The sequence below is a fragment of the Taudactylus pleione genome, unplaced genomic scaffold (genome assembly GCF_031769625.1).
Source record: "Taudactylus pleione unplaced genomic scaffold, aTauple2 ptg001990l, whole genome shotgun sequence".
Taxonomy (NCBI): Eukaryota; Metazoa; Chordata; class Amphibia; order Anura; family Myobatrachidae; genus Taudactylus; species Taudactylus pleione.
The window spans coordinates 1,617,330-1,642,732 of NW_028286386.1; the positions used below are offsets into that span (position 1 = coordinate 1,617,330).

The 25,403-nt window shown below is 43.1% G+C and overlaps 1 protein-coding gene across 1 annotated transcript in view; it reads left to right on the top strand.

Annotated features, from left to right (window-relative positions):
* The window catches only part of LOC148435807 (lateral signaling target protein 2 homolog), a 48,337-nt gene extending 24,257 nt beyond the window's left edge, over positions 1 to 24,080 (top strand). The window contains exons 5-13 of the mRNA XM_088465441.1: positions 986 to 1,075; positions 3,657 to 3,746; positions 4,000 to 4,101; positions 5,509 to 5,931; positions 11,251 to 11,330; positions 11,410 to 11,511; positions 21,750 to 21,827; positions 22,621 to 22,727; positions 22,882 to 24,080. Coding sequence (XP_088321567.1) covers positions 986 to 1,075; positions 3,657 to 3,746; positions 4,000 to 4,101; positions 5,509 to 5,931; positions 11,251 to 11,330; positions 11,410 to 11,511; positions 21,750 to 21,827; positions 22,621 to 22,727; positions 22,882 to 23,019 — 1,210 coding nt within the window. The 3' untranslated portion in view covers positions 23,020 to 24,080. The remainder of the gene's footprint in view (positions 1 to 985; positions 1,076 to 3,656; positions 3,747 to 3,999; positions 4,102 to 5,508; positions 5,932 to 11,250; positions 11,331 to 11,409; positions 11,512 to 21,749; positions 21,828 to 22,620; positions 22,728 to 22,881) is intronic.
* Positions 24,081 to 25,403: the final 1,323 nt, after the last annotated feature.

A 25,403-nucleotide genomic window follows, 5' to 3' on the forward strand; every position in this document is an offset into this window, starting at 1 on the left:
ACTTCTCACCGTATTCAATTGCAAAGACTTTTTGCGTACGCGGAAAATCAATGCAATGTAATAGGCGTAAAAGATTCGCCTCTGAATAGCAGGCGGAAAAAAGTGCAGAATTGCGGTTTTGGGGTGCAAAGCTGCGGAAACCACTCAGCACCCTTGGAACAGCCACCTTACGGATAACTGCGTAAAAAAAGATTCAATGAGGAACACTCCAAAAATTTACTTTGGAAATGGGGGCGAAAAAGGTCAAGGTCGGGGTACAAACTTTTAAGGTATCGAAATAGACCTTAGGGGGATCTGCAAGTGTGGGGGAGGTGTTTTTTGGATTGCAGGTGTTTGCTTGAGGTGCCTTTTTTATGTTCTTTAAAACTTCACTTTATCAACTCTAAACCATGCTTGCACCCATTTTCATATACCCCAAATTTGACAGGACTACGTATTTTCCCCAAAAACAACTGCTTAATGCTATTCTTCACCACTTGTGTAAAAGCGCAAATTAGAGGCAATTGACACTAAAGTACCCCAAATGGCTTTATTAGGGCTATTCGGGGGCATCTACATTGATCCCCAATGTTAGTGCATCTTTTGTGGGGCGTCAGGCTGATTTTCCCCAATTTTGACAGCACTTTTCGTCTGTTTGACTTTCGCCGGAACGCGTTTTCGCGTCTTTCGGAATTGAATACGGCGTATAGCGGGGGTGCTCCCGATAAGTTTCCGCAGGAAAAACACGCAATGTAGGTGAAAAGTGCAGCAGGCGGAAAAATATCGCGGGTGCGAAACTAATTGAATCCGGCCCTATGTTTGAATAATGACGGTTAGGAGCTGGTTAAGCTGGTACATTATCTCCATCCATTAGTCTCTGAGTAATTATTTTATTTTTTTACATCCTATGACTCTGATGCTTCAGTTTGTTTTCTTTCTCATACACAATCCATTGCTAACATATCAATTATTGAAATGCTGATAATGTTATACAATTTTGTGGCAGGTATATGTCATTAGTGGCCAATGTGAAGACTCCAGAGGAAATCTATGAGCAGCAAGAGGTGGCAGTCCTTTTCTGTGAGACTGTTACCAGGTGAGTACGTACTTTAGAAGCAGTTGCTCCATGGATTGTAACAAATTTGGTAAACAATTTTAAATTATAATTTTTGGCTCATTACTTTTTATTCTGTAAATAAGGTGGTGTATGTTCATGATTATATATATATATATATATATATATATATATATTATAAAATCTGCAATATGGGATAATATATTGTATACTGAAATTCAACCAGTGTTCTCAATCTGCATCAGGCAGGCAGGCAGGCTGCACTTAATGGGGATTTTTTTTTCGGGTCATCGGTCCGTGAATTTATCACAGATTCTATCTGCTAACACCCGTTAACACGTTAATTTAACGGGTGTTATAAAGAGTCTCTGGTAGAAAAGGGATGGAATGGAATAGCCCCAGGTGTTAAAGGCTACCACCCTTTTTTAACGGGGCTAATCGCATTCCCCCCCTTAGTCTGTTTTGATATTACAATTGTTTTGTGACCAGGTAATTATGACTTGCCTTCTACAAACAGTCCCCTCTCCTCTCTTGCACCATATAGGGGCATTGTAAATGTTGCTATTAAGCATTGAATGCATACAAAAGACAACAGGACAGCAGAACCAGAAACCTTATTTGGAATATTTGTACACGCATTTTTCTTCTTCCTCCACTAGGGGGCACAGTGATGACACTGTGGGTATAGCCTGGAGAAGAGTTTGGGCACCAAATAGTTAATGAAATTACCCACAAGCCCAGGTTTCTCTCTTGTATACCCCGCCATTAGTTTTGAGCTTGGTGCCGGCAGGAGCTGGGCACCATTTTCAGGGGGGCTATGTTAGATGGTTCCCCCCGTGTTTTATTTATTTATTTTTATTTACATTCGTTTTTACTGTTAGGAGTGAGCAGTGTAGGGCGTCCTATAGGACGCAGCAGTGGCGACTGGGTCAATGACTTCGTCCGTGGACTCCAGAACATCTGGAGCAGCAAGCCACAGCCGGTGCTCCCCGGGGATAGGTGAGACAGCTCCCTACACACAGGGAAATGCAGATTTTATTCTCTTGCCCTTCGGTGCAGTAGACCTGCGGCGGGCCTGGTAGTGGGGGCTCTCTGTGTCTTGTGCTTCCCACTAGACCACTAGGGATTGTTTTATGGACCGCATGACTGTTCCAGTGCCACTTGTCCCTGTTGCTGTACCACAGATTCCCATGGCGGAGACACCCTGGATGCAGACTTTTGCACAGTCGGTACAGGGGTCGGCTCAGGTATCCACGTCCTTTCAGCAAATGGTTGATAAGAACAGGGCTCCTAGATGTAAGCCTGCTCCTCACGAGAGCTCCACTCCGTTTTTGGGCGGTGGCTCGGATTTGAGATTTCTTCAGATGGCGAGGCTAGTGCTACTATTACCTCTGATGTAAAGATGTCTTCTATCCCAGAGGAGGCTATGTCCCCAGTAGACGTAGAGGCTTTTATCAGAGCAGTAAAATCAATCCTACTAGTGGAGGATGCAGAGCAACCTCCTAGATCAGTGATTCCCAACCTCGGTCCTCAAGGCACACTAACAGTCCTGGTTTTAGTGATATCCATGCTTAAGCACAGATGGTTAAATCAAAATAACTAAGGTACTAATGAAGTCACCTGTGCTCAACTATGGCTATCCTTAAAATCTGGACTGTTAGTGTGCCTTGAGGATCGTGATTGGGAACACCTGTCCTAGATCCCAGGCACTATTTTTAAGAGACAGAAAAAGACAGTGGCGGAATTTCCGTAGACACTTTCAGGTTTCCAAGCGTATTGCCACCTTTTACACCCTCCCTGCAGAAGTGTTGAGTCTCCTCCCCCAGTGGATGCCCACATTACTCGTCTTATTAGGTCATCCCTTCTACCTATCCCTAAAACGGCATCTCTTAAAGATCCTACGGATAGGAAGCTGGAAAATTTCTTAAAATCCATTTATGTGAATGCAGGGGTTCTGGCTCATCCAGTCCTTGCATCGGCTTGGGTGGCTAAATTTGCCGGCTGCTGAGCATTTCTAGTTCGGAAGGTTTGGGTACGGCATCCTGATGGTCAGAATCCCGATGGTTGGAATGACAGCAGCAGAATCCTGTTGGTGAAAATGCCGGCGATTTTTGTTAAGTATTCTAAGGCTAACCCCCCCGCCCCCACCTCATGCAGCCTAACCCTGCCCTCCTGCTGCCTACCGCTAACCCTAATACATACCTATGAAGTTGTTGGCGTTTTCAACCGTGGAGTACCCACAGCCGGTATAGTGCGTGTGCAGGATTCTGACTGTCGGACTGTCGACTACTTCTGGTTAGGAAGGCATCCAATACGTTTGTATATTATGTAGGGGACCTTGCCATCACTAACTTGTGTGGTGGCTTAGCCACCCCTATAGTGGATATGGCTTTTGAAACAGTCGGGTTTTCACATTGCTAATGAAATTTTTCCAGGGGTGAAGTAAGAATTACTTATCAGTCTATATGGATGATCAGCAGCACGAACAGATCTCGGTGCTGCTAATTCATATGCTAACACCCTGTATATATGAAGACCATAAATGACCATAACCTATAACCTTGTTTGAAGAGATTACTTTTCTATCTGATTTTTGAAACAGAGCTTTGGCGCGCGGATTCCTTACACAGGAAATGATTGATGACTGTGAGCCGGAGCTGATGATATCAATCCCACGGTTAGCAATTATCAGGTGAGGAGAGATGGTATAAAAATCAGTACATACTGTAGCTCATAATGTAAGCTGGTCTGGCTCCAGTCTGCCCTTTTTTACTATGTTCTACCATCTACTTGTAGCTGTTGGAGAGTAAATATGGTGGACTCTAATGGATTGAAGCTATTTAGTAGTTTCTTGCCACACCAAAACTTCAGTTGACAAACACGGAAAGAATATTAATTTTGCATTGGTTTTGATGAATATTGCATTGATCCTTGTTCTCTTACAGTGGGCTGCTCATTTTTCCTGATGGACCCCTAAACTTGGAGAAAAGACCAGAGGAACTGTGTGAACTTTTCAGTCCATTTTTTGGCTTGCTGAAAAAAATACGGTGATTAGGAATTAAAAAAAAAAAAACAACTTGCCTGCACAATTAAGTTACATTCCCTGCATAAGTTAGGTGGTACTGCCCAATTTATTATGGCTCAAATAAAACCTGCTGGGTTTGGGATTGGTTTGAGGCTAGCTACTTTGATACAGAAGGGGATGTGCAGCAGTCATCCTTAACATCTACAGTTTGCTGTCTAACATATTAAGATGTTAATTGCCTGGCCAACATTAGTCAGTCAGTAGGCCATGGTAAGGAAAATAGTGCAAGTTAAAGGAACATTCAAATGTTTCAGTTTACACATCTCATGCACACTCATTACATGCTCTCATTCCTAGTTACAGGGCTTTCCAGGCTGCACCCACTCTGTGGCATTCTCTCACTTTTATAAAAGACTTTTCTTTTTAAAATCCTTCAAGCTTTGAGTAAAAATGTACCTCTATTTAAGCATATCAAATGTCTAAACCACCTTAACCTCCAGACTTTTCTACCCAATTACCAGCCCTCTACATTGGTCATACAAAACTTACATTTATTTATTACATTTATTCTTTCTCTATACTCAAAGAACCCTCTAACTCTATAGACCTTTATAGACCTATCCTCACATCACGCCAAATAGCCCTGTTTGACACACCATGAAAAATGTCTAAGCCACGCCATGCATCTTCTTTTTCCTCCAATATTGCTTCCTCAATAATTGACTCAAATTGTCTTTAACACTTGCTGTGACAAAAGCACAAGGTATACAGTGACATGCATCGTGCAAATTTACACTGCCACGATTGTAAGCGAACTACACACACCAGTGCACTACAACTCTGTTTGTGTGTGGCTGTGGATGCTAAAAAATGAAAGTATAAAACTTGCTGTCCATGGTGAAGTGTCTGTCGCACCACTTGCCTTGTACCATATAGTCCAAAAACGCTAATGGCTGGTACACACTAAACGATGTCTAGTGTGTACCTATGTTGTAAGCGACTGGAGCTGGCGGGGTGCCGGCATCGGCAAGTGCGTACACACTTGCCGATTGTCTGCAGCGACGGCGGGGGTCATGTTACATTCGGCAGCATGGCCCCCGGGAGCGATGTTGACGGGTGAAGTTGCTGACGACGCACGGGAGGGGGGGGGCGCGCACGTCGTCAGCGACATAGCGGATACAAACTAGACGACACGTCATACCCTGGTGTGTACCCAGCATAAGTGAATGAGGACACCTCTGTATGTTCTGTTACCACTGCAGTGTGGCACTTGACCTCATATCTCAAACTCCTATTTTACTTTTATATTGTAAGCTTGCCAGCAGGGCTCTTAATTCTTTCTATTAAATTCCCATCCTAACTGAAAAGCACTGTAGAGTATGCTAGCACTACATAAATGTTGATGAAGCTAACAACCTATGTCTTTCAGGGAGCTCCTCTGCATACTGACCAAGAATGAGCTATTTTCCCTGGAGAGAGCGCTGTGCTCAGCTTCCTCCGAAGACCCTTCTGTACACCTATCATCGTGTCTGCCTATCTCTACTGATACCAGTTCCATATCAGACAGTGGACAAACTCTACATCATGAGCCCTCAGTTCCTAGTGCACAGTGTTCCCAAAACACAGTTGCTGCAAATTCTGTACAAGAATGTACTAGTGCATTTAACCCTGCAGTATTGGGCACAGACTTCAATTCTGATCCTTGTGTTCAGGACACCTCTAGTAGCCAGGGAGGCAATATGCCAGCTGGCTCTGACGAAGAACGCTTTCTAAACCAGGATGCAAAATCACAGAATGATACAAAGAGGTCAACAGAAATACTACGCAATATGCACACAAGATACACCATTGGGTAAATAATCCTATCACATACTTTTTTTTTTTTTTTTCTTTAAGAGATGAGGGTATGTTTGAGGGGACAATCTATATGTGCACAGAATAGCACTCTTGCTCAGTTTCTTCCTATTGAGCTAGGTAGTAACAAGGGCTGTTATTGCTGTCTAGTTTGGCCACATTATGATCATGTGTGCATTTATCAGTCTCCAATAATTATCGGATATTGTATGTGTTTTCTTTGTCAATTGGATCTCTATGTGGGGTTGCTATTTTATATTTGGTGTGATATTACAATAGGTCACCCACTGATCATTTATTCCCCCTTCATATATGCTGCATATACTCACCAAATACAAAAACTATGGTGTTAGATTTTAGGAAGGCTGATTTTGCAGGGATGGGAAGATGTGTAAGCGAATCTTTGGCAGAGTGGAGGAACTTGAAAGGAGGACAGGAGATGGCTCTCCTCCCTCTACTCTGACCTCTAAGTGGCAAACTCCTCTAACTAGCTGAAAACTTTTCTTGTTCTTCAAGCGGCACTTCCTTCTTCTAACGCTTTCTGTCCAATATCTGTTATTCTTTACGATACCTTATTTCTCTTGGTAGTCCTGTTTCCCACCTCCCCCCCCCCCCCCCCCCCCCATGCCTTCCCCCCTTCTACCAATTCCCTTATATGTTTTGGTTTACTGCCAATAATTTGATTTAAAAATAGTTCATTTGTAAGGCTTATTCTGTTTTTATGTCTTCCATATCTGTTTTTGTGAGCTTCCTAAATAAAGAATTAAAAAAAGAAAGGAGTGCAGGAGAGGTGGGAAAATGTAAAAAGTGCAATATTAAAGGCAACAGACCTTTAGTATCAAAAGGGTTAGGAAAACCACAAGACAAAAAGGAAGCCAGTGTGATTTGGGAAAGGGGGAGCAAGTATTGTGAATGCAAAAAAGATGGCCTTTAGGAAATACAAGCAGACGCAAAATAATGAAGACAGAGGTATATCTTGTAAAACAGAAGGAGGCTAAGAAAGTAATCAGATGTGCAAAGACAAAAGCTGAGGAGAAAATGGCTCAGTCAGTGGGTAAAGGGGGCAAAACTTTTTTTTTAAGTTTATAAGTGAAAGGAGAAAAACAAAAGGTGGAATAAAAAGACTAAAGACAGAAAGAGGGAATCTTGCTAAGGGAGACAATGTAATAGCTGATCATCTTAATAATAATTTTTGTTCAGTATTCACTACTGAGAGAGAGGGCAAGGGGCCACAGTTAAGTTGCAGGTGTGATCAGAAAAATGAGGTAGGAACAAACACATTTACAGAGGAGAAGATTCTAACAGAACTCTCAAAACTGAAAGTGGATAAATCATTGGCGCCAGATGGGATACATCCAAGGATAGTAAATGAGCTTAAAGGGGTGCTGGTAACACCATTAACAGAATTATTCAACCAGTCACTAGCTACTGGAGTAATTGGAAAACAGCAAACGTTGTCCCACTGCACAAAAGTGGAAGCAAGGAAGAGGCAAGCAACTACCGACCAGTGAGCCTTACATCAATAGTAGGGAAATTGATGGAAACACTCTTAAAAGAAATAGTCGTAGATTATCTCAAATCCAGCAATTTGCAGAATCCCAAACAGCATGGATTTACTGGGGGGAGATCATATCAAACAAATCTTGTTGACTTTTTTTTTATTGACTGGGTGACTAAGGAAATGGATGAAGGGGGGGGGCATAGATATAGCTAATCTAGACTTTAGTAAGGTTTTTGACACTGTTCCACATCACAGACTGTTAAATAAACTGGAAAGCATGGGATTGGATACAAAGATAGTTGAATGGATAAGATCATGGCTGCAGGATAGGAAACAGAGTTGTAGTAAACGGAGTACAGTCTCAAAAGGGAAATGTTACCAGTGGAATACCTCAGGGATCTGTACTTGGACCAGTGCTTTTTAATATCTTTATTTGTGACATTGCTAATGGTATTGAAGGGAAAACTATGCCTTTTTGCAGATGACACAAAGGTATGCAACAGGGTAGACACACCAGGAGGGGTAAAACAAATGATTAATGATCTAGGTAGACTAGAGGAATGGTCAAGAACGTGGCAACTACAGTTTAATGCTTAAAAATGCTAGATCATGCACTTGGGTCTCCAAAATGCAAAGGCTAAATATAGTATTAATGGCAATATACTGGCAACTACTGAAGAGGAAAGGGATCTAGGAGTCACTATTTCAGGTGACTTAAAGGCAAGCACACCTTGTAACAAAGCAATGAGGAAGGAATCAGTAGCAGAAAGAAAAGTGCTAATAGCACTGTATAGGTCATTGGTACGTCCTCATCTCGAATACTGTGTTCAATTCTGGAGGCCATATCTCCAGAAGGATATTAATACATTAGAGACTGTACAAAGAAGGGCAACTAAAATGGTGCAAGGTCTATACCCAAAACGTACCAGGAAAGACTAAAAGATCTTAATATGTATAGTTTGGAGCAGAGAAGGGAAAGGGGGGACGTGATAGAAACATTCAAATATATAAAGGGTTTTAACAAGGCAAAGGAAGGAGACATTCTTCAAAGAAAGAAGTATTAGAACAAGAGAACATGTTCTGCAACTGGAGGGTGGTAAGTTCATGGGAAATTTGAGGAAAAATTACTTCACAGAGAGGGTAGTGGACAAGTGGAATAGCCTCCCATCAGAGGTAGTATAGGCTAAGACAGTAGAGCAATTTAAACATGCATGGGGTAGACATAAGGATATCCTTCAGAAGAAGTAAGCATCAATAAGGAATGAGGTAACAATATATTTAAAAATGGGGCAGACTAGATGGGCCAAGTGGTTCTTATCTGCCGTCAAATTGTATGTTTCTATGTTTTATTATTTTACATATACCCATTACCCTAGTCTTTCCCCTGTATAACCAACGCATCTTCTGTGGTTGAATTTTTTTGTTAGTTAAGATCTTCAAGTAAATTTCTGTAAAAGTAAATGCAAGACCTGCATAAACTCGGTGAGAGCCCCTTTCACCCTCAGGCATTGGGTCCTTTCTTGCTTTAGCAGGCATAAGCTGGGGAACGGCATTTGCTGCTTCTCAAACTGGAATTGTGGTGCTGGGCTGTGACCTCATAGCCCAGAGCCACACTCGCTAACATTGAGGAGCCATATGTAGCCACTTCCCAGGTAAGAAGCTGCTGACTACTTATCCCCCATGTCAGTGGCCAGTGCTGAGTGTTGGTAACCACAACACTGTCACTCACTTAGTGTTTGGGCACACCCTAACCATTGGTGTCCTAGATGAAGAACCTAGATTTTGCATAATAATGGTGCTGGCTTTGACTAAATGAGTTATAAAGCTTAAAACTGTTACAGTATTGCTAAAGTATATTTTAGATTTTATTACAAAATTGTCCTCTTGCTCCTGGGCTATACCATTTTAGCCATTGATAAAAGAAGCAAAATATGGAAGATACACCTGTTGAAAAACAAATATAGACTGACTTAACTTATTATAAAGAGCATTCCACTTAAAGGAATATGTTTAAACCTCACTTATAAATATGGGGTTTTAATCAACATTTATGCACAAAAATTTATTTTTGGCTGCACATTCGCTGAAAATCTCCTGTTTTATTATATCCCAAAGGGGCATTATTGGATTAAGATCTGGTGAATGTGGAGACCATTCGTGTACACTCAACTCATTGTCACATTTGCGGACCAGCTTGAAATGCCGTGTGTTTTGTGACATGGGGAAGATGTAGCAAGAAGTGAAAAGAGTGAAGAAGGGGACCAGTGGAGAAGTTGTCGATAGCAACCAATCCACTTCTACCTATCATTTTATAGAATATACTTAACAAATGCTACCTAGAAGCTGATTGGTTGCTATGGTCCACTTCACACGTTTCACTGCTTAAATCATCAAACCCCATGATGCATTATTGTGCTGGAAGTAGCCATTAGAAGATGGGTGGACATAAAGGATATGCTCATAGTTGGCAACAAAACTTGGGTTGGCTTTTGCATGTTTAGTTGGTATTAAGGGGGAGATATATCAAACTTTCTAACGAGCAAATGGGAGAAGTTGTCCATAAATTATAACTAAGCTATTGGTTGCTAGGGGAAGCGTGTCCTCTCTAGAAGATTTGATACATCTCCAGCTAAGAGTCCTAATGTGAAACACTATTACTATTACATGGATTCATGCTTGCACCAAATTCTGATCCTGCCATTTGCATGTTGCAGCATAAATAGAGATTCATCACACCAGGTGACATTTTTACAATCTTCAATATTCCAGGTTTGGTGAGCCTGGGCGGGATGTACCAACCTTGCGGAGTACATCCCGCCGGACAACGCATTGCGATCAGTACCGCAAAGGACAGCTCTTCCGTTAAGAGCTGTCCTTTGCGATCAGCGATGCACTGTGGACTTTCGGGTTAATGACCCGGGAGTCCATCTGTGCATGCGCAGAGCAACGCGGCCGCGGGGCACGCTGGGAAGGATCCGATCGCGCAATGCGGGAGAAGCCCATAGGCTTCAATGGGGTAACTCCAGCAAAAGCTGGCATTACCCTCCGCATCGGAGCCCCGGCGGCCAGCCAGCAGGAGAATTTTGACCACTCGTGCAGCAGCGCACAGTCACTGAGGACTGGAATGCCAACCAAATCCTTCTGCAAGTGCTGGAAGCCATTTCCAGGCGCCGTCTAAGAACTCGCGCTTGTGGTGCCCTTCTTCATCATGACAATGCACCTGCCCACAAATCCAGGAAAGTGGTCCATGAACGCCATCTGCTATACAGTCCAGACCTGACTTCTTCGTGTTCCCACAAATCAAGCGCAAGATGCATGCGATTTGTTTTGAGTCACCTGAAGCTGCAATGGAGACCTTCATCCAGCATGTAGAATACATATCTTCTTCAGACTGGTCCAGCTGCTTCACCAAGTGGTTTGAGCGCATGTACCTTTATATTGACTCCTTTGGCTTTGAAAAAATGTAGTGTAAATATAATACTTTTTGTGCATTCGAAAACTTATTGCACATTTTTATGTTTGGTCGTATCAACTGCACTTCTTTACCGTGTCTATGTTTTTATGCATTGAGATCTGCCATTTGTTTGGCTGATTAGATAGTTGGATTAAGAAGCATGTAAAGTGGCCACAGTGTATATATTTGGAATATAGATAAGACAGGATGAAGCATAATTGATCATTTTTATACTTGAATTTATCACTGAAATGCAAGTTTTAAAAAATCTATATTAATATAATTTAACATACTTGAGTTCACTTATAGATTAGGTATTTAACACTGGCGTGTCCAATAAGTGTCCTATCCATTTCATCTAGGCGTTCAAAGTTCCAAGATGTGCGGTCCCGGTACCGTAGTGATAATGATATGCTGCATCGTCTCTTTGTATGCATCGCTGGTGAGCCCTTCTCTGATATTGCCTGCTATCTGCTTGCAGCAATGACCCCAGAACTGACTTTAGATGTTTTGCTCTCTAGGTGTTGCTGACCAACTGCAGACTAACTTTGCAAGTGACTTGCGTGTCATTTTGAAAACCGTATTTGAAGCTGTGAGCTCCAGACAACAAGAGGATACAGAAAGTAAGCTAATATCAATGGCTAGAATGTTGCATCTATACAAATGCTAATGCTTTAAATAGCAAGTAAAGCACTTTGACATTATGCATGAAATAACTGGTATGTTACAACGAAGTTCAACTTTACTCTTACACTCCTTTACAACAACTTGACATTTTAGGAGAGTGGTGCATTTATAACTGACTGACAGCTTAATTCATTGTAGTCTTAACTTTCTGGCCAATATCTGATGTCCAGGACACTGGTCGAGGTCAGTATAGTGCGCACCACACGGAGTGCGGTCCGCACTACACAGTAACAAACCGCCGCCGCCGGCTAGTACACTCGTACTACACGGCGGCAGTGTTTGTTTTGGCAGCCAATGAGAGTACAGACTCTCATTGACTTCTGCGCTGCGCCCACTGACGGAGCCGGGCTGTAGCTCGCTCATGAGCTCCATCTTCCGGCTCCCGCAGTGTGTGTTGGGAGAGACGTCATGACGTTTCTCCCATAATGTAGAGCGGGCCGGCCCAGGAGGACAGAGGAGCGGATGTTGGCGGGAGCAGGAGCGAGGATTCAGGTAAGTGTTTTTTTTTTTTTTTTCAACGTGTCTTTACCACTGCTAAGGGGACTACTATTGTGGGCACTGCATCGAGGGAACTACTACTGGGGGCACTACATCGGGGGGACCAGTACTGGGGGCACTGCATAGGGGGGGACTACTACAGGGGCACTGCATAGCGGGGACTGGGGGCACTGCATAAGGAGGACTACTACTGGGGGCACTATATAAGGAGGACTACTACTGGGGGCACTATATAAGGGTCACTACTAGGGACACTGCATAGGGGGAACCACTACTTGGGGCACTGCATAAGGACGACTATTACTGGGGGCACTGCATAGGGGGGACCACTACTGGGGGGCACTGTATAGGGAGTGCTACTACTGAGGGCACTATATAAAGGGCACTGCATAGGGGGGACCACTACTGGGGGCACTGTATAAGGGGCACCACTGGGAGCACTGCATAAGGGGGACTGCTACTGGGGACACTGCATAGGTGGGAAAACTACTGGCGGCACTGCATAGGGGGGCTGCTACAGGGGCACTGTATAAGGGGGAACTGCATAGGGGGGACCACTACTGGAAGCACTGCATAGGGCGGGGAGCACTACTTGGGGCACTGCATTGGGGGGGGCCACTACTTGGGGCACTGCATAAGGGGGGACCTCTACTGTTTTCACTGCGTTTTTTTAACTTGCCCTGGGCTCCAAATACCCTAGTTACGCCACTGCTCGTGATCCATAATATATATTGGGACCACTGTAATGGGTATTGTGCCCCCCACACACACACAATAAATAACCTTCAAATTCAACATTTTACCAAAGGTTATTCAATATAGTAGAATCCATCTTTTTCATTCTAGATCAAAAGGCCTCATTTCCACATTACATAATTCTCTCTTTAAGCACAATACCCCACTGACAGAGCCTCATTACATCAAGTGGGATGCTGGATGTGGGAGTGTATTCGACCTTAACTATCAAAAAGCTCTCTCCATCTGTAGCTTCTCCTCTGCTGCAAGAAGGGTTCTTTATATCATGCTGTAATTTGGCATTGCCAAAGTTTAAGATATTCTGGTACAAATTAAATTTTAGATATTCACGTTATCATCCAAAGCATATTCTTCTTACTATGTTGGAGCGGCTTGCATCCTAATTACTTTAGAGACTTTCTTTGATAATGCATGGAGACCTTGACTTTCATCCTTTGGGGATAGCTCATCCTTTCCATAAACAAAGTGCAACATCTTATATGCTCTAATTAATTTGATGACCTGACAACTTCATATCGCACTCACACACTACCCACCTAGCCTAACCTCTCTTCTACCCCTTACTTCATATGCAGAGATATGTATTGTTATACTAGATTGAACCATTTTAATCTCAATTATTTTATGGAACACAGGCTCTAAACTACTATGGATATTGTTAGATTATACCTATTGTTTAATTTGCAGTTTATGTATCCTGTGCCATTGTCACATTGTCTCAGGCCTAATACATTTGTTGTTTGGCTTTTCTAAATAGAATAAACGCTCAGATGAAATATATTTGGGTTTAGTTGTCATTTTAAAGGTGATATCTTCCTATATGAAAGAAAAAAGGCAAAGTGTCTGCCGGGAGACTGTAAGAACGCTTCTGTGTAATCACAAGTCAGCGTCCCAATCAATGTGTTCCGCAGTCGCAATGATAGCGGAACACATTAATTGGGACGCTGACTCGTGATCACACGCAAGCGTTCCTACAGTCTGCTAGCAGACACTTTGTTCTTTTTGTCAAGCACACATCAGAAAAGGACCGGTGTGTTAGCGCTACAACCCGGATACAGACTAAAATCAAGAGGGGTGAGTTAACCACACCTTAGGCAACCTTCCCGCCTTTTACTATTAGAAACTGTTTGCAGAGAATTACGGTTGCTACTGGAAACCAGCGCCACAAAGTTCGTCACCTGAAGGGACATACACATACGAGGCACAGCATAGAGACTAACTTGCTTATATGTGAGAACCCTGCCACATTTAACATCCAGCGAACTGCACACTGACAAGTGGTTGAAGTGTTATTCTGTGGAGTAGATTAATTCGCTATTAAGAGTATTACTCACATCTTACCACCCATGTGCACTTTCTTTGGCTTTGGTACATGTTAAATTTTGTCTTGTTTATGTGATGTCTTATGTATATCAGTATTGGGTACCATACAATAGTTATTTTTTTCACATTTATTTTACATATATATTTTTGTAATTAATGAGAATACACCCAATAATTTGAATGTAACATTTTTTTTTAATATATATAAGATTTCATTACATTTATACTGATATATTAATAAATCAATTGTTTATAAACACCACTGTCATTTCCTTCCATTAAGAATAAGCCTCAATGGTCAGAGAGAGAGTGCTGGGAGACCCCCTATTTCTTATTCCTCCATTAGGTGACACTGGGATATGTCCTGGAAATTAGAGTCTGGGCACCAAATAGCTAATTGAAAAACACCCACAAGCTCAGACTCCTCTCCTCTATACCCCGCTCCCAGCCACTGGACCTCACTCAGTTTTAAGTTTGGTGCCTCTTTGCAAGGGGGACTGTGTTTGAAGGCGTAGGTCCCCCCCGCATTTAATTTATTTTAGTTGTAATTTTCTTTACTATGAGAGGACAGTGTAAGGCAGGGCTACAGCACTTATGGACGGGCCGGTGACTTCAGCTGTGGGCTCTTGACATCTGATGTCAGGGAGCAGCGGGCCGCGGCTGTTTACCGCCGGTTTAGGAGACCACCGGCAGTACTGCCTCGTGGGGGCTCCCGGTCTACCGCACCACCCGCTAGACCACCAGGGAAGTACAGTGCAGCAGGGGGCTGCTTAATAGCAGCCACATCAATTACCCTGTGGGTCCGGCCAGACGGAAGGTGGTGCCCTCCCCCCAACCCTGGGGCGTGCTCTTCTCACAGACACAGCAAGGCCCATGAAGGATCTCTTCCCCTCCTCCCCCCCCCCCCCCCCCCATTGCCCCATTTTCCATGCTGAGTGCCCATTTCCTCACCCTGCCTCAGCAACACGGGGGGAGCAGATGAGCTTCTGTCTCCTCTATAACCTGCAGCCTGGTTATATATATATGTATCTCCTTCCTGTCTGTACAGCTGGATTGTTGAGTAATATTGCCCATATTTTCATGCATTGTGAGTAGTCCATGTTCATGTATTTGTACTCTGTCTGTGTGCCTGCTATCACTGGTCACTTGGGGGACATCCCTGGCAGGATGAGTACAGCTCTCAGTATATTTATACTTAACACTTTTTAGACCATTTTTTGCTACCTCCCTTCTCCCTTTGTCATTTGGGTGTGTGAGGGGATTTCTGCGACGATAAGTGTCCAGAAGTAAGACCCCCAAGGAGGTGGGTGCTTCAGTGATGTGCACTTGTAAAAAATGTATTGTCGTCATCTCTCCTCAGGTAAGGAGCACAATGGCTTTTGCATTGGTTGTTTTACAGCCCTGCAACAGGTGATCTCTGCTGCTGAATCCAGTCAGGAACCAGCTTGGGCGTCTATATTAAAGCAGGTAATGTGGCAGTTTGTAGACCGGATGGCAGCTCCAGTGCCCCCGATCCCTACCGTGGTGCCCCAGCTTCCTATAGTGGAGCCACTGTGGATGCAGACTTTTTTTTAGTCAGTCCAGGGACTTGCTCACGTGTCTGCATCTTGTCAGCAAATGCTGATTAAAGATAGGGCTCCCAGACGCAGTCCTGCGGTATGCGAGAACTTGACACCTCTATCTGGGGGAGCTTCGGACTCTGAAGTATCCTCAAATCGGGAAGTGAGTGCTTCTATTACCCCTCACGTTGAAATGTCTTCAGTCCCTGAAGAGACTTTGTCTCCAGTAGATGTAGAGGCTCTTATTAAAGCAGTCAAGGCTATTTTCCTTGTTGAGGATGCTGTGCTGACTCCTAGATCTAAAGCACTTGTCTTTAAAAGATAAAAGATGACAGTAATGGAATTTCCATCTTCAGCACAGCTAGAGGATCTTCTAGTGCAGGCATGGTCTCACCCCAATAGACTCTTTCAAGTGTCCAAGTGCATTGCTACTTTTTACCCTCTCCCAGCAGCGGACAGGGCTAAGTGGGAGTCTCCTCCCCCTGTGGACTCTCATATTACATGCCTTATTAAGTCATCCCTTTTTCCTATCCTTAACACTGCATCTCTCAAGGATCCTACAGATAGTAAGCTGGAAAATTTCCTGAAGCCCATTTGTATTAATGCGGGTGCTCTAGTTCGTCCAGCCCTGGCATCGGCTTGGGTGGCTAAAGCTGTCAGCCGCTGGGCGGATGCTTTAGATGACTGGCTCACCTCGGGCACTTACAGAGGGGAACCTGGTTTCTCTGGTGGGGTATGTTAGGGAGGCAGCTTCCTATCTCTCCGAAGCTGCCATTGACTCAGGGATTTTAACATCTAAATTGACGACTTCCGCTATTGCAGTCAGAAGAGCCCTGTGGTTGCACACATGGAGGGCTGACTCAGAATCTAAGAAGGCGCTTGAAGCCCTTCCTTATTCCAGAGACATTTGGTTTGGTCCAGAATTGGACAAGGTGGTGGCCACTCTGGTGGCACCTAAGTCTGCTTTCTTACTATCAGTTGCCACTCCCAGACCTAGGACTTCAGTCTCTCGTTCCTTTTGGCCGCAGGGCAAAGCAAGAGGTCAGCCATTTCCCAGAAGCCAGGGTTTGGTCCCCAAAAGCTCCAAACTTAGAGGTAAGCAACCCTGGACCACCACTGCCAAGCCAGCGGACAAGCCTGCTGCATGATGGGGCAGGCCTCATCCCGGGGTATCTCTGGGTGGGAGGCCGGCTGCTTCGCTTTCGGCAGTGGGGATGCAGACCATGATACGCCTGGGTCAGAGGTGGCGTGTCTCAAGGCTACGCGCTCACATTTCAGCAGCGTCCGCCTTCCCGGTTCTTTTCCATCGACCTTCCCACACAGCCAGGAAAGGCAGAAGTTATTGAGGAGTCTTTTCGCTCGCTTATGGCCTCAGGGGTCGAACAATTCTCAATTTTAAACACCTGAACAAGTTCTGTCGGATTCCGCATGAAGTCCCTTTGGTTCATCATTCTAGCCTTGCATATCCCTATACGAACAAATTATCAACACTTCCTCAGGTTTGCAGTACAAACCAGCCATTATCCATTTCAGGCGTTACACTTTGGTCTGTCCAGGGCCCCTTGTGTGTTCACGAAGGTCAGGTGATGGCAGCACATCTTCAACGTAGGGGCGTCAGAATCTTATCCCTACCTGGACGACTTGTTTCTTCTTGCCCAGTCTCCAACAGTTCTCGGAGATCACGTCCATCTGACGGTGGAGCTTCTACAGTCACATAGATGGATTTACAATTGGAGGAAATCTCTGCTGACTCTGTCCCAGGAGTTGCTCCACTTTGGAGCTTTGTTGGATTCCAGAGCTCAGAGAGTCTTCCTCCATCTGTACAAGATCTTGACCTTACAAGTCAGAATACGCACAAAGATAGAAAAGAAAACTCTTTGTTGGGGGCATAAACTTGTTACATCTGTTAAAAAATAATATTTTAAAGTTATATCAACAAATATCAATAACACTAAAACGAAAAAGCACAAATAGACAAGTACAACATAGAACATATAAAATAATGTATCACACTGAATGGTCCTCTAATCCTCACATTAAATGGTCATGAATAAGTTCCATCATACGTGATATTGAGATCCTGAGGATATTGAGATCGTGTGATTCACCGCATTAATGATAGAAGGTGAAAAGTATATAACTATTGTACATAAGTAAAGTACATTTTTTGGGAGTCAAACAGATTTTATTCATTTGGTGGTGTAGTTTTATAGAAATAGATCAGAAAAAAGACAAGTATGGTTAAAAGAACTGCTAAGTCTGAGGAGCCAGATACTGCTAAAGCTGCATACACACACAACGATTTTTTTAATGATTATCGTTAAACGATTGTTTGCAAAAATCGTTCACTTTCTGAGTCAAACGATGAACGATTATCGTTCATGCGCGTTCACGTTTGTAGTTCAATCAGAATTGTCAACTCAACGATTTTCATTAAGGGAATATGCAAAAATCGTTTGTAGTTCATAAAAATCGTTCATGACATTTAGTAAATGAACAACTTTAGTAAACGATTTTAGTACATTTTTTCAAGGGAAAAAATCGTTTACTAAAATCGTTCATTAAAAAAAATCGTTGTGTGTGTATGCAGCTTAAGTCATCTGCTATCATGCATCAAATGATCTCAAAGAGTGTTCCACTCCTCAGTAGTAGTTATAATAGTAGGAAAAAAAATTAAGATAAGTAGCAGATATTATGAAAAGAGGGAATCAGTAATGTCACGCATCTGCTTTCAAATCTCATTGCCTCCAGACGTCATGCAGAGGAGACTTTGACGAGAGTACATATAAGGACAAATACTGATCCCCTTTAAATAGTACTGCTGCTGTCAGTCAATCTGTGCCCGGCTCCTGCAGGCCAGTACCGATGAGAGTGCGAAAAAAGTACTGGCCTGCAGGAGCCGGGCACAAATAAACTGACAGCAGAAGCACTATTTAAAGGGGATCAGTATTTGTCCTTATATGTACTCTCATCAAAGTCTCCTCTGCACAACGTCTGGAGGCAATGAGATTTGAAAGCAGATGCGTGACATTACTGATTCCCTCTTTTCATAATATCTGCTACTTATCTAAGAATAACTTTTTTTTTTCCTACTATTATAACTACTACTGAGGAGTGGAACACTCATTGAGATCATTTGGTGCATGATAGCAGATGACTTAGCAGTATCTGGCTCCTCAGACTTAGCAGTTCTTTTATCCATACTTGTCTTTTTTGTGATCTATTTCTATAAAAGTACACTGTTTGACTCCCAAGAAATGTACTTTACTTATGTACAATAGTTATATACTTTTCGCCTTCTATCATTAATGCGGTGAGTCACACGATCTCAATATCCTCAGGGTCTCAATATCACGTATGATGGAACTTATTCATGACCATTTAATGTGAGGATTAGAGGACCATTCAGTGTGATACATTATTTTATATGTTCTATGTTGTACTTGTCTATTTGTGCTTTTTTGTTTGTGTTATTGATATTTGTTGATCTATAATATTAAAATATTATCTTTTAACAGATGTAAGAAGTTTGTGCCCCCAACAAAAAGAGTTTTCTTTTCTTTCTTTGTGCTATACTGATATTTAACTCTAGGGAAGCACTGCCAACTTTATTTGCTGATAGCATTTACTTAATATTTGCATATTGATGAAATATTTTTTAACCCTCTGCCTCATGTTTTGAGATTTTGGCTAATAATATGACAGTCTAAAGCCTGTGCGGAGACACTGTTTCTTTTTCGACTACTAAAGCCAGATTACGCACCTTTCTTGGCCAGCTTCGGGTGTCCATAGACTTGTGCATGCAGATTCTAGGGTCTCTGGTCTCAATGTTCGACATGGTGTAGTATGGTCCCTCTTCAAGGGGTCATTCTAAAACGATGGATCAGTCTTGCCTGAACCTCAAGGCACAGGCTCTCATTCTTCACCAGGAGGTATGTCTCTCCCTACTGTGGTGGCTCCAGCGCTCACATCTAGACAAGGGACGCATCTTTTGGATCCAGGACTGGGTCTTACTCACCACCGATGCAAGCCTTCTTTGGTGGTAACCTATCCTCTAACCTTTCAGGGTCATTGGACATGCCAGGAGAGCCAGCTTTCCATCAACATCCTGGAACTTTGTGCCATATACAGGGCCCTGTGTCAAGCACAGCACCTCCTTCAGGGACATCTGGTAAAGGTACAGTCACACAAAGCAACTATGGTGGCCTACATAAACCACCAAGGAGGCACTCTTAAGTCAAGGAGCCATGCAGTAAGTCAGACAAGTTCTTCGTTGGGCGGAGTATCATATTCCAGTTCTGTCTGCAGTCTTCATCCCGGGAATTCAGAATTGAGAAGTGGACTCCTAAGTCATTAGGACATTCATGCAGGCGAGTGGGCGCTGCATTCAGAGGTCTTCCAACTCCTATTTCTCGCTATTGGGGCATGCCGGACATAGACATGAAGGTGTCTCGTCACAATTATTAGCTATCGAGATACTGCTCCCGCACCAGGGATCCAGAAGCTCTCCTAGTAGATGCCCTGGCAGTTCCTTGGATCTTCCCTCTGATTTACATTTTCCCTCCGATCTCAATGAATCCTCAAGTTCTCCGCTGGAGGGAGGCATTTTGATCCTGGTGTTACCGGATTGGCCTCGGCACGTTTGGTATGCAGTTCTGCTGAGCCTCTCCATGGAAGCACTACTGCGTCTTCCTCTGCGGCTGGATCCTCTGTCTCAAGGTCCATGTTTCCATCCGGATTTGGCACGTCTCTCCTTGACAGGGTGTCTCTTGAGACACCCATCCTAAGAGAGAAGGGTCATTTGGTCTATGCTGCAGGCTAGGAAATGTTCTTCCGCACGTATCTATCACCGAGTTTGGTGTACCTATTTTTTTCTTGGTGTGCAACTAGGGGTTTTAACCCAAGGTCTTTTTGCCTATCCCATATCCTTTCCTTTTTGCAGTCAGGTCTGGATTTGTGCCTCTGGCTCTCGTTCTCGAAGGTCCAGGTTTCGGCCTCTTCTGTTCTCTTCCAAAGTCAGATAGCACTGCTCCTGGACGTGCAAACCTTTTTCCAGGGAGTTCTCCACGTCCGGCTACCGTTCGTGTATCCTGTGGCTCCCTGGGACTGATCTCTGGTTCTCTGAGCTCTCCAGTCAGGCTCCCTTTGAGCTGTTACAGAGGGTTGATTTTTGCGCTGGCTCACATGGAAAACTTTTTTTTTTTTTTTTTGTAGCCATCGCATCGGCCTGGAGGGTGTCTAATTTGAGCAGCCTACCATGTCGCTCCCCATTCCTATTTTTCCATTCAGACAGGGCTGTATAGTGGACTCGCCTGGGTTACCTTCCCAAGTTGGTGGTGCCCTTCCACATAAATCAGGAAATTGTGGTACCTGCTTTCTAGGCTTCGGCTTCTTCTCAGCCGGAAGCTTCCTTAGATGTGGCGAGGGTTCTCCAGCTTTAAATCAAGAGGACCAGGGATATTCGAATGTCGGATTCTCTGTTCGTCATATACGATGTTCATAAGAGGGGCTAGCCGGCTACTAAGCAGACCTTGAAACTTGATCAGTAGGGACTTCTGCAGAAGCCCCACAGGGCGCTGCTCATGAACATACCTGTAAGGCTGCCACGTGGTCTTCTGCTCATACTTTCATCTGCTTTTACGCTTTTGATACTCTTACGTCCTTGGATGACACTTTCGGGCATTCTGTGCTCACTACAGCTATTAACTATTTGGTGCTCAGACTTTCCTCTACAGGCTATACCCCAGTGTCATCCCTGTGCCCCCTATGGAGTTGAAGAAAGAGACTTAAAAGGTAAGCAACATGTCTCCTTTTTTCTTTTAATTTTTAATACCATTTTCAGGGAAGGTGAGTCCCTGTTCTCCCAAGCTGCCACCAAGAGACCAGTGATAAATGCAGCCTTATACATCCCTTTTTCTTAAATATCTTCTTATATGTATTTACATATAGTCTTCTATGGTTTGGGCTTTATTTTTTTATACATTGATAACGTTACTACATAATTCCTAATGTAACCAAGCCTTGTTTGTTTTTCTTAGGAACTGCTGTAAATTCTCTCCGTTTACCAGATTGTTCACTTTGTCAGAACCAAGAACATCAAATCAGTGCAATTGATGGTATGTCAGTCCGTGTCTTAATAACAATGATTGATTACCACCAGACATGGCATGGGCTGTAGAAGCTCCCTATGTATCGTTAAAGAGAATAAATCTAACGCACACATTTTGCTGCTTAGTGTATGTGTGTGTATATGTGTGCATAATTGTATGTGTAGATATCCTATCTATCCATCACAGCAAAACTGTGCAAGTGTACCTAGAAGAATTGATGCTGTTTTGAAGGCAAAGGGTGGTCACACCAAATATTGATTTGATTTAGATCTCTACTGTTCATTCACTTTGCATTTTGTTAGCTAATAAAATAAACAATTAATACTTCTATTTTTGAAAGCATTCTTACTTTGCAGCATTTTTTCTGTGCAACGTTTCGGTTTAATTTCTAAACTGTCATCAGGCATGTCTCAATTAGGTAGCTCACGCACGCACGCACGCACCCTCCCTCTCTCTCTTTCTCTCTCGTGGCACTCCGGGACTTGTACAGTAATGATCAAACCGGTGCTAATGCAACGCTTCGGTTTATTGAAAAACTGTTATCAGGTATATAAATCGAAATGTTGCATTAGCACCGGTTTGATCATTACTGTACAATCGCTGGAAGGCGATATATCAGTACTTCTACCCTGGCTGTGCCCTCGGGCCCGTTGTTTTGCTGGTATGGTAAATGCCGAATCTGTGTGTGAAATTTACTGTATATTATATTACATACATACTAATCATTTTCTCTTATTACAAGTGATAACTGCTTTAGGCTAAATTGAATCCATACTCACTTTGCTATTTTTTTTTATAGTAGTGACTCCAGAATGGGTTCCTGATGGTGCCAGTACTCTCTGCATGAGCTGCTGTGCACCCTTCACTCTTTTACGAAGGCGGCATCACTGTCGTAGCTGTGGAAAGGTAGGTAGGGTGTGTGTGTGTGTGTGTGTGTGTGTGTGTGTGTGTGTGTGTGTGTTTTTTCATCTCTTTCCTTTTTACTAGTTTTGTTGAAACTGTGATGGATTATCATATTTTGCTCACCCATGTTTTCCCTACCTTCTTTCCTCCCTTATAGATTTTCTGTTCCAGGTGCTCTGGTTATACGACCTCTGTGCCTCATGTTCATAATTCCCAGCCGGTTCGTGTATGCTCTCATTGCTTTCATGTGCACTGCAGTCCTCAAAATCAAGCTAAAGGGAAGTCAGCGGCTTGAAACCACCTGGAAGGAGCTGCAAGAAAGTGGTTTTAAAAGACATTTCACTATCCCCCACCACCATCCTGTCCTAGTGCCAACTCTGCTGGCCCCATCTGACCAGTGACTTTTTCACGTTGATTTATGTGGCACTCCCCACTTTTTCATGTAATGCTGCTACATCCAGGTGTGGGGACACTACAGAGAGTGGGTTATTATAAAGTGGACATAGAACAGCTTGTTTCTGAAAGATAAAACTTTATAATGGAGTTCTAGGTAGGCTGCTCATTTTTAGAAATACATACAGGCCCCACAGATTTGCTTTTGAATATTTCAGTTGAGCAAAAACTTTTTTTACTGACATGTTATGGCTGGTTTCTCCATAGTGGTATTATGCTTACAAGTAAACCACTCGGTAATACTATGTATCAACTATTTTTTTTTAAACTTTTACAATTTGAATTTTTATATCAGCAGAGTGAGTTTATGGTCTCTGTTTGGCTGCAGATGGAAGGCACTTTTATGCTGCAGTATGTATTCACCCCCTCCCATATTAGTATCAGGAATTATTGTATAAATTTATACTGGATCCCAAACAGATTTGATGGTATGGGAAAAGAAGCAAAGAATGTGTGCACATATTACAATATAGAATATGTAACCTGAAATGGATCTTTACTTGCTATCTAGCAGTCCTCTGATTGTACCAAGCAACCCATGGCTCTTATACATTACTCCTGTATAGGATGAAATTGGTCCGCTAACTGTCAGATTCCTATGCACTACTGTTAAATTCTAATATGGGGAGAGGGGTAGATACTTCTCATAGGTGCAACTCAACCTACACTCTTAGATGTTGAAGTATACCAAGGAACTGCTTCTTTCAGAGATTATTAGATTTCTTGAAATATAAATGTTTTTTTATACAGATTTTAAAAACCAATACTTTCGTATTATTTTTTTGTAGAAAGGTTATCGCTCAGGACTACAGTAGAGAATAGTAATCAAAGGTTGTGCTGGGCGCACCATTTTACTTTGTTATTGAAAAAGCAAATCAAATAAACCATTTTATTGTGCTCAACTGTCAAGTCCGAAAAGTAGTGTTTTTGGTTCATATAATTGGAATAATTCTTGATTGGTTTCCAATCTGTATTTTTTTTTCCTTCGCCTTCAGTTAGTCACTTAAGCATCAATGCCATTATTCAATTTGTGTTTTCAAATGGTAACCGATCCAGTCACTTGGTGAATTGCCATTGGGGCTGTGCAGCCAGATCACATGGGGGTGGGGGGGGTTTAGATCTTTTGTGCTGTCAACAGGTTTATGGGCATACAGTGCATCTGGAAAGTATTCACAGCGCTTCACTTTTTTCCACATTTTGTTATGTTACAGCCTTTGTCCTCCAAATTCTACACACAATACCTATTAATGACAATGTGTAAAACTTTTTTTTTTTTTTAGATTTTGCAAATTTAATAAAAAAATAGACTAAGAAATCACATGTACATAAGTATTCACAGCCTTTGCAATGAAGCTCAAAATTGAGCTCAGGTGCATCCTGTTTCCACTGATCATCCTTGAGATGTTCCAGCTTAATTGAAGTCTACCTGTGGTAAATTCAGATGTTTGGACATGATTTTGAAAGGCATGCACCTGTCTGTATAAGGTCCCACACTTGACAGTGCATGTCAGAGCACAAACCAAGCATGAAGTCCAAGGAATTGTCTGTAGACCTCCGAGATAGGATTGTCTAGAGTCACAAATCTGGGGAAGGGTACAGAAAAATATCTGCTGCTTTGAAGGTCCCAATGAGCACAGTGGCCTCCATCATCCGTAAATGGAAGACGTTCGGAACCACCAGGACTCTTTCTAGAGTTGGCCGGCTGTCTAAACTGGGCGATTGTGGGAGAAGGGCCCTAGTCAGGGAAGGGACCAAGAACCTGATGGTCACTCTGTCAGAGCTACAGCATTCCTCTGTGGAGAGAGGAGAACCTTCCAGAAGGACACCCATCTCTGCAGCAATCCACCAGTCAGGCCTGTATGGTAGAGTGGCCAGACTGAAGTCACTGTTTAGTAAAAAGCACATGGCAGCCCACCTGGAGTTTGCCAATATGCACCTGAAGGACTCTCAGACCATGAGAAACAAAATTCTCTGGTCTGATGAGACAAAGATTGAACTCTTTGGCATCAATGCCAGGCGTTCTGTTTGGAGGAAACCAGGCACTGCTCATCACCAGGGCAATACCATCCCTACAGTGAAGCACGAGTCAGGATAGAGGGAAAGATGAATGCAGTAATGTACAGAGACATCCTGGATGAAAACCTGCTTCACAGCGCTCGAACTCAGACTGGGGCGACGGTTCATCTTTCAGCAGGACAACGACCCTAAGCACACAGCCAAGATATG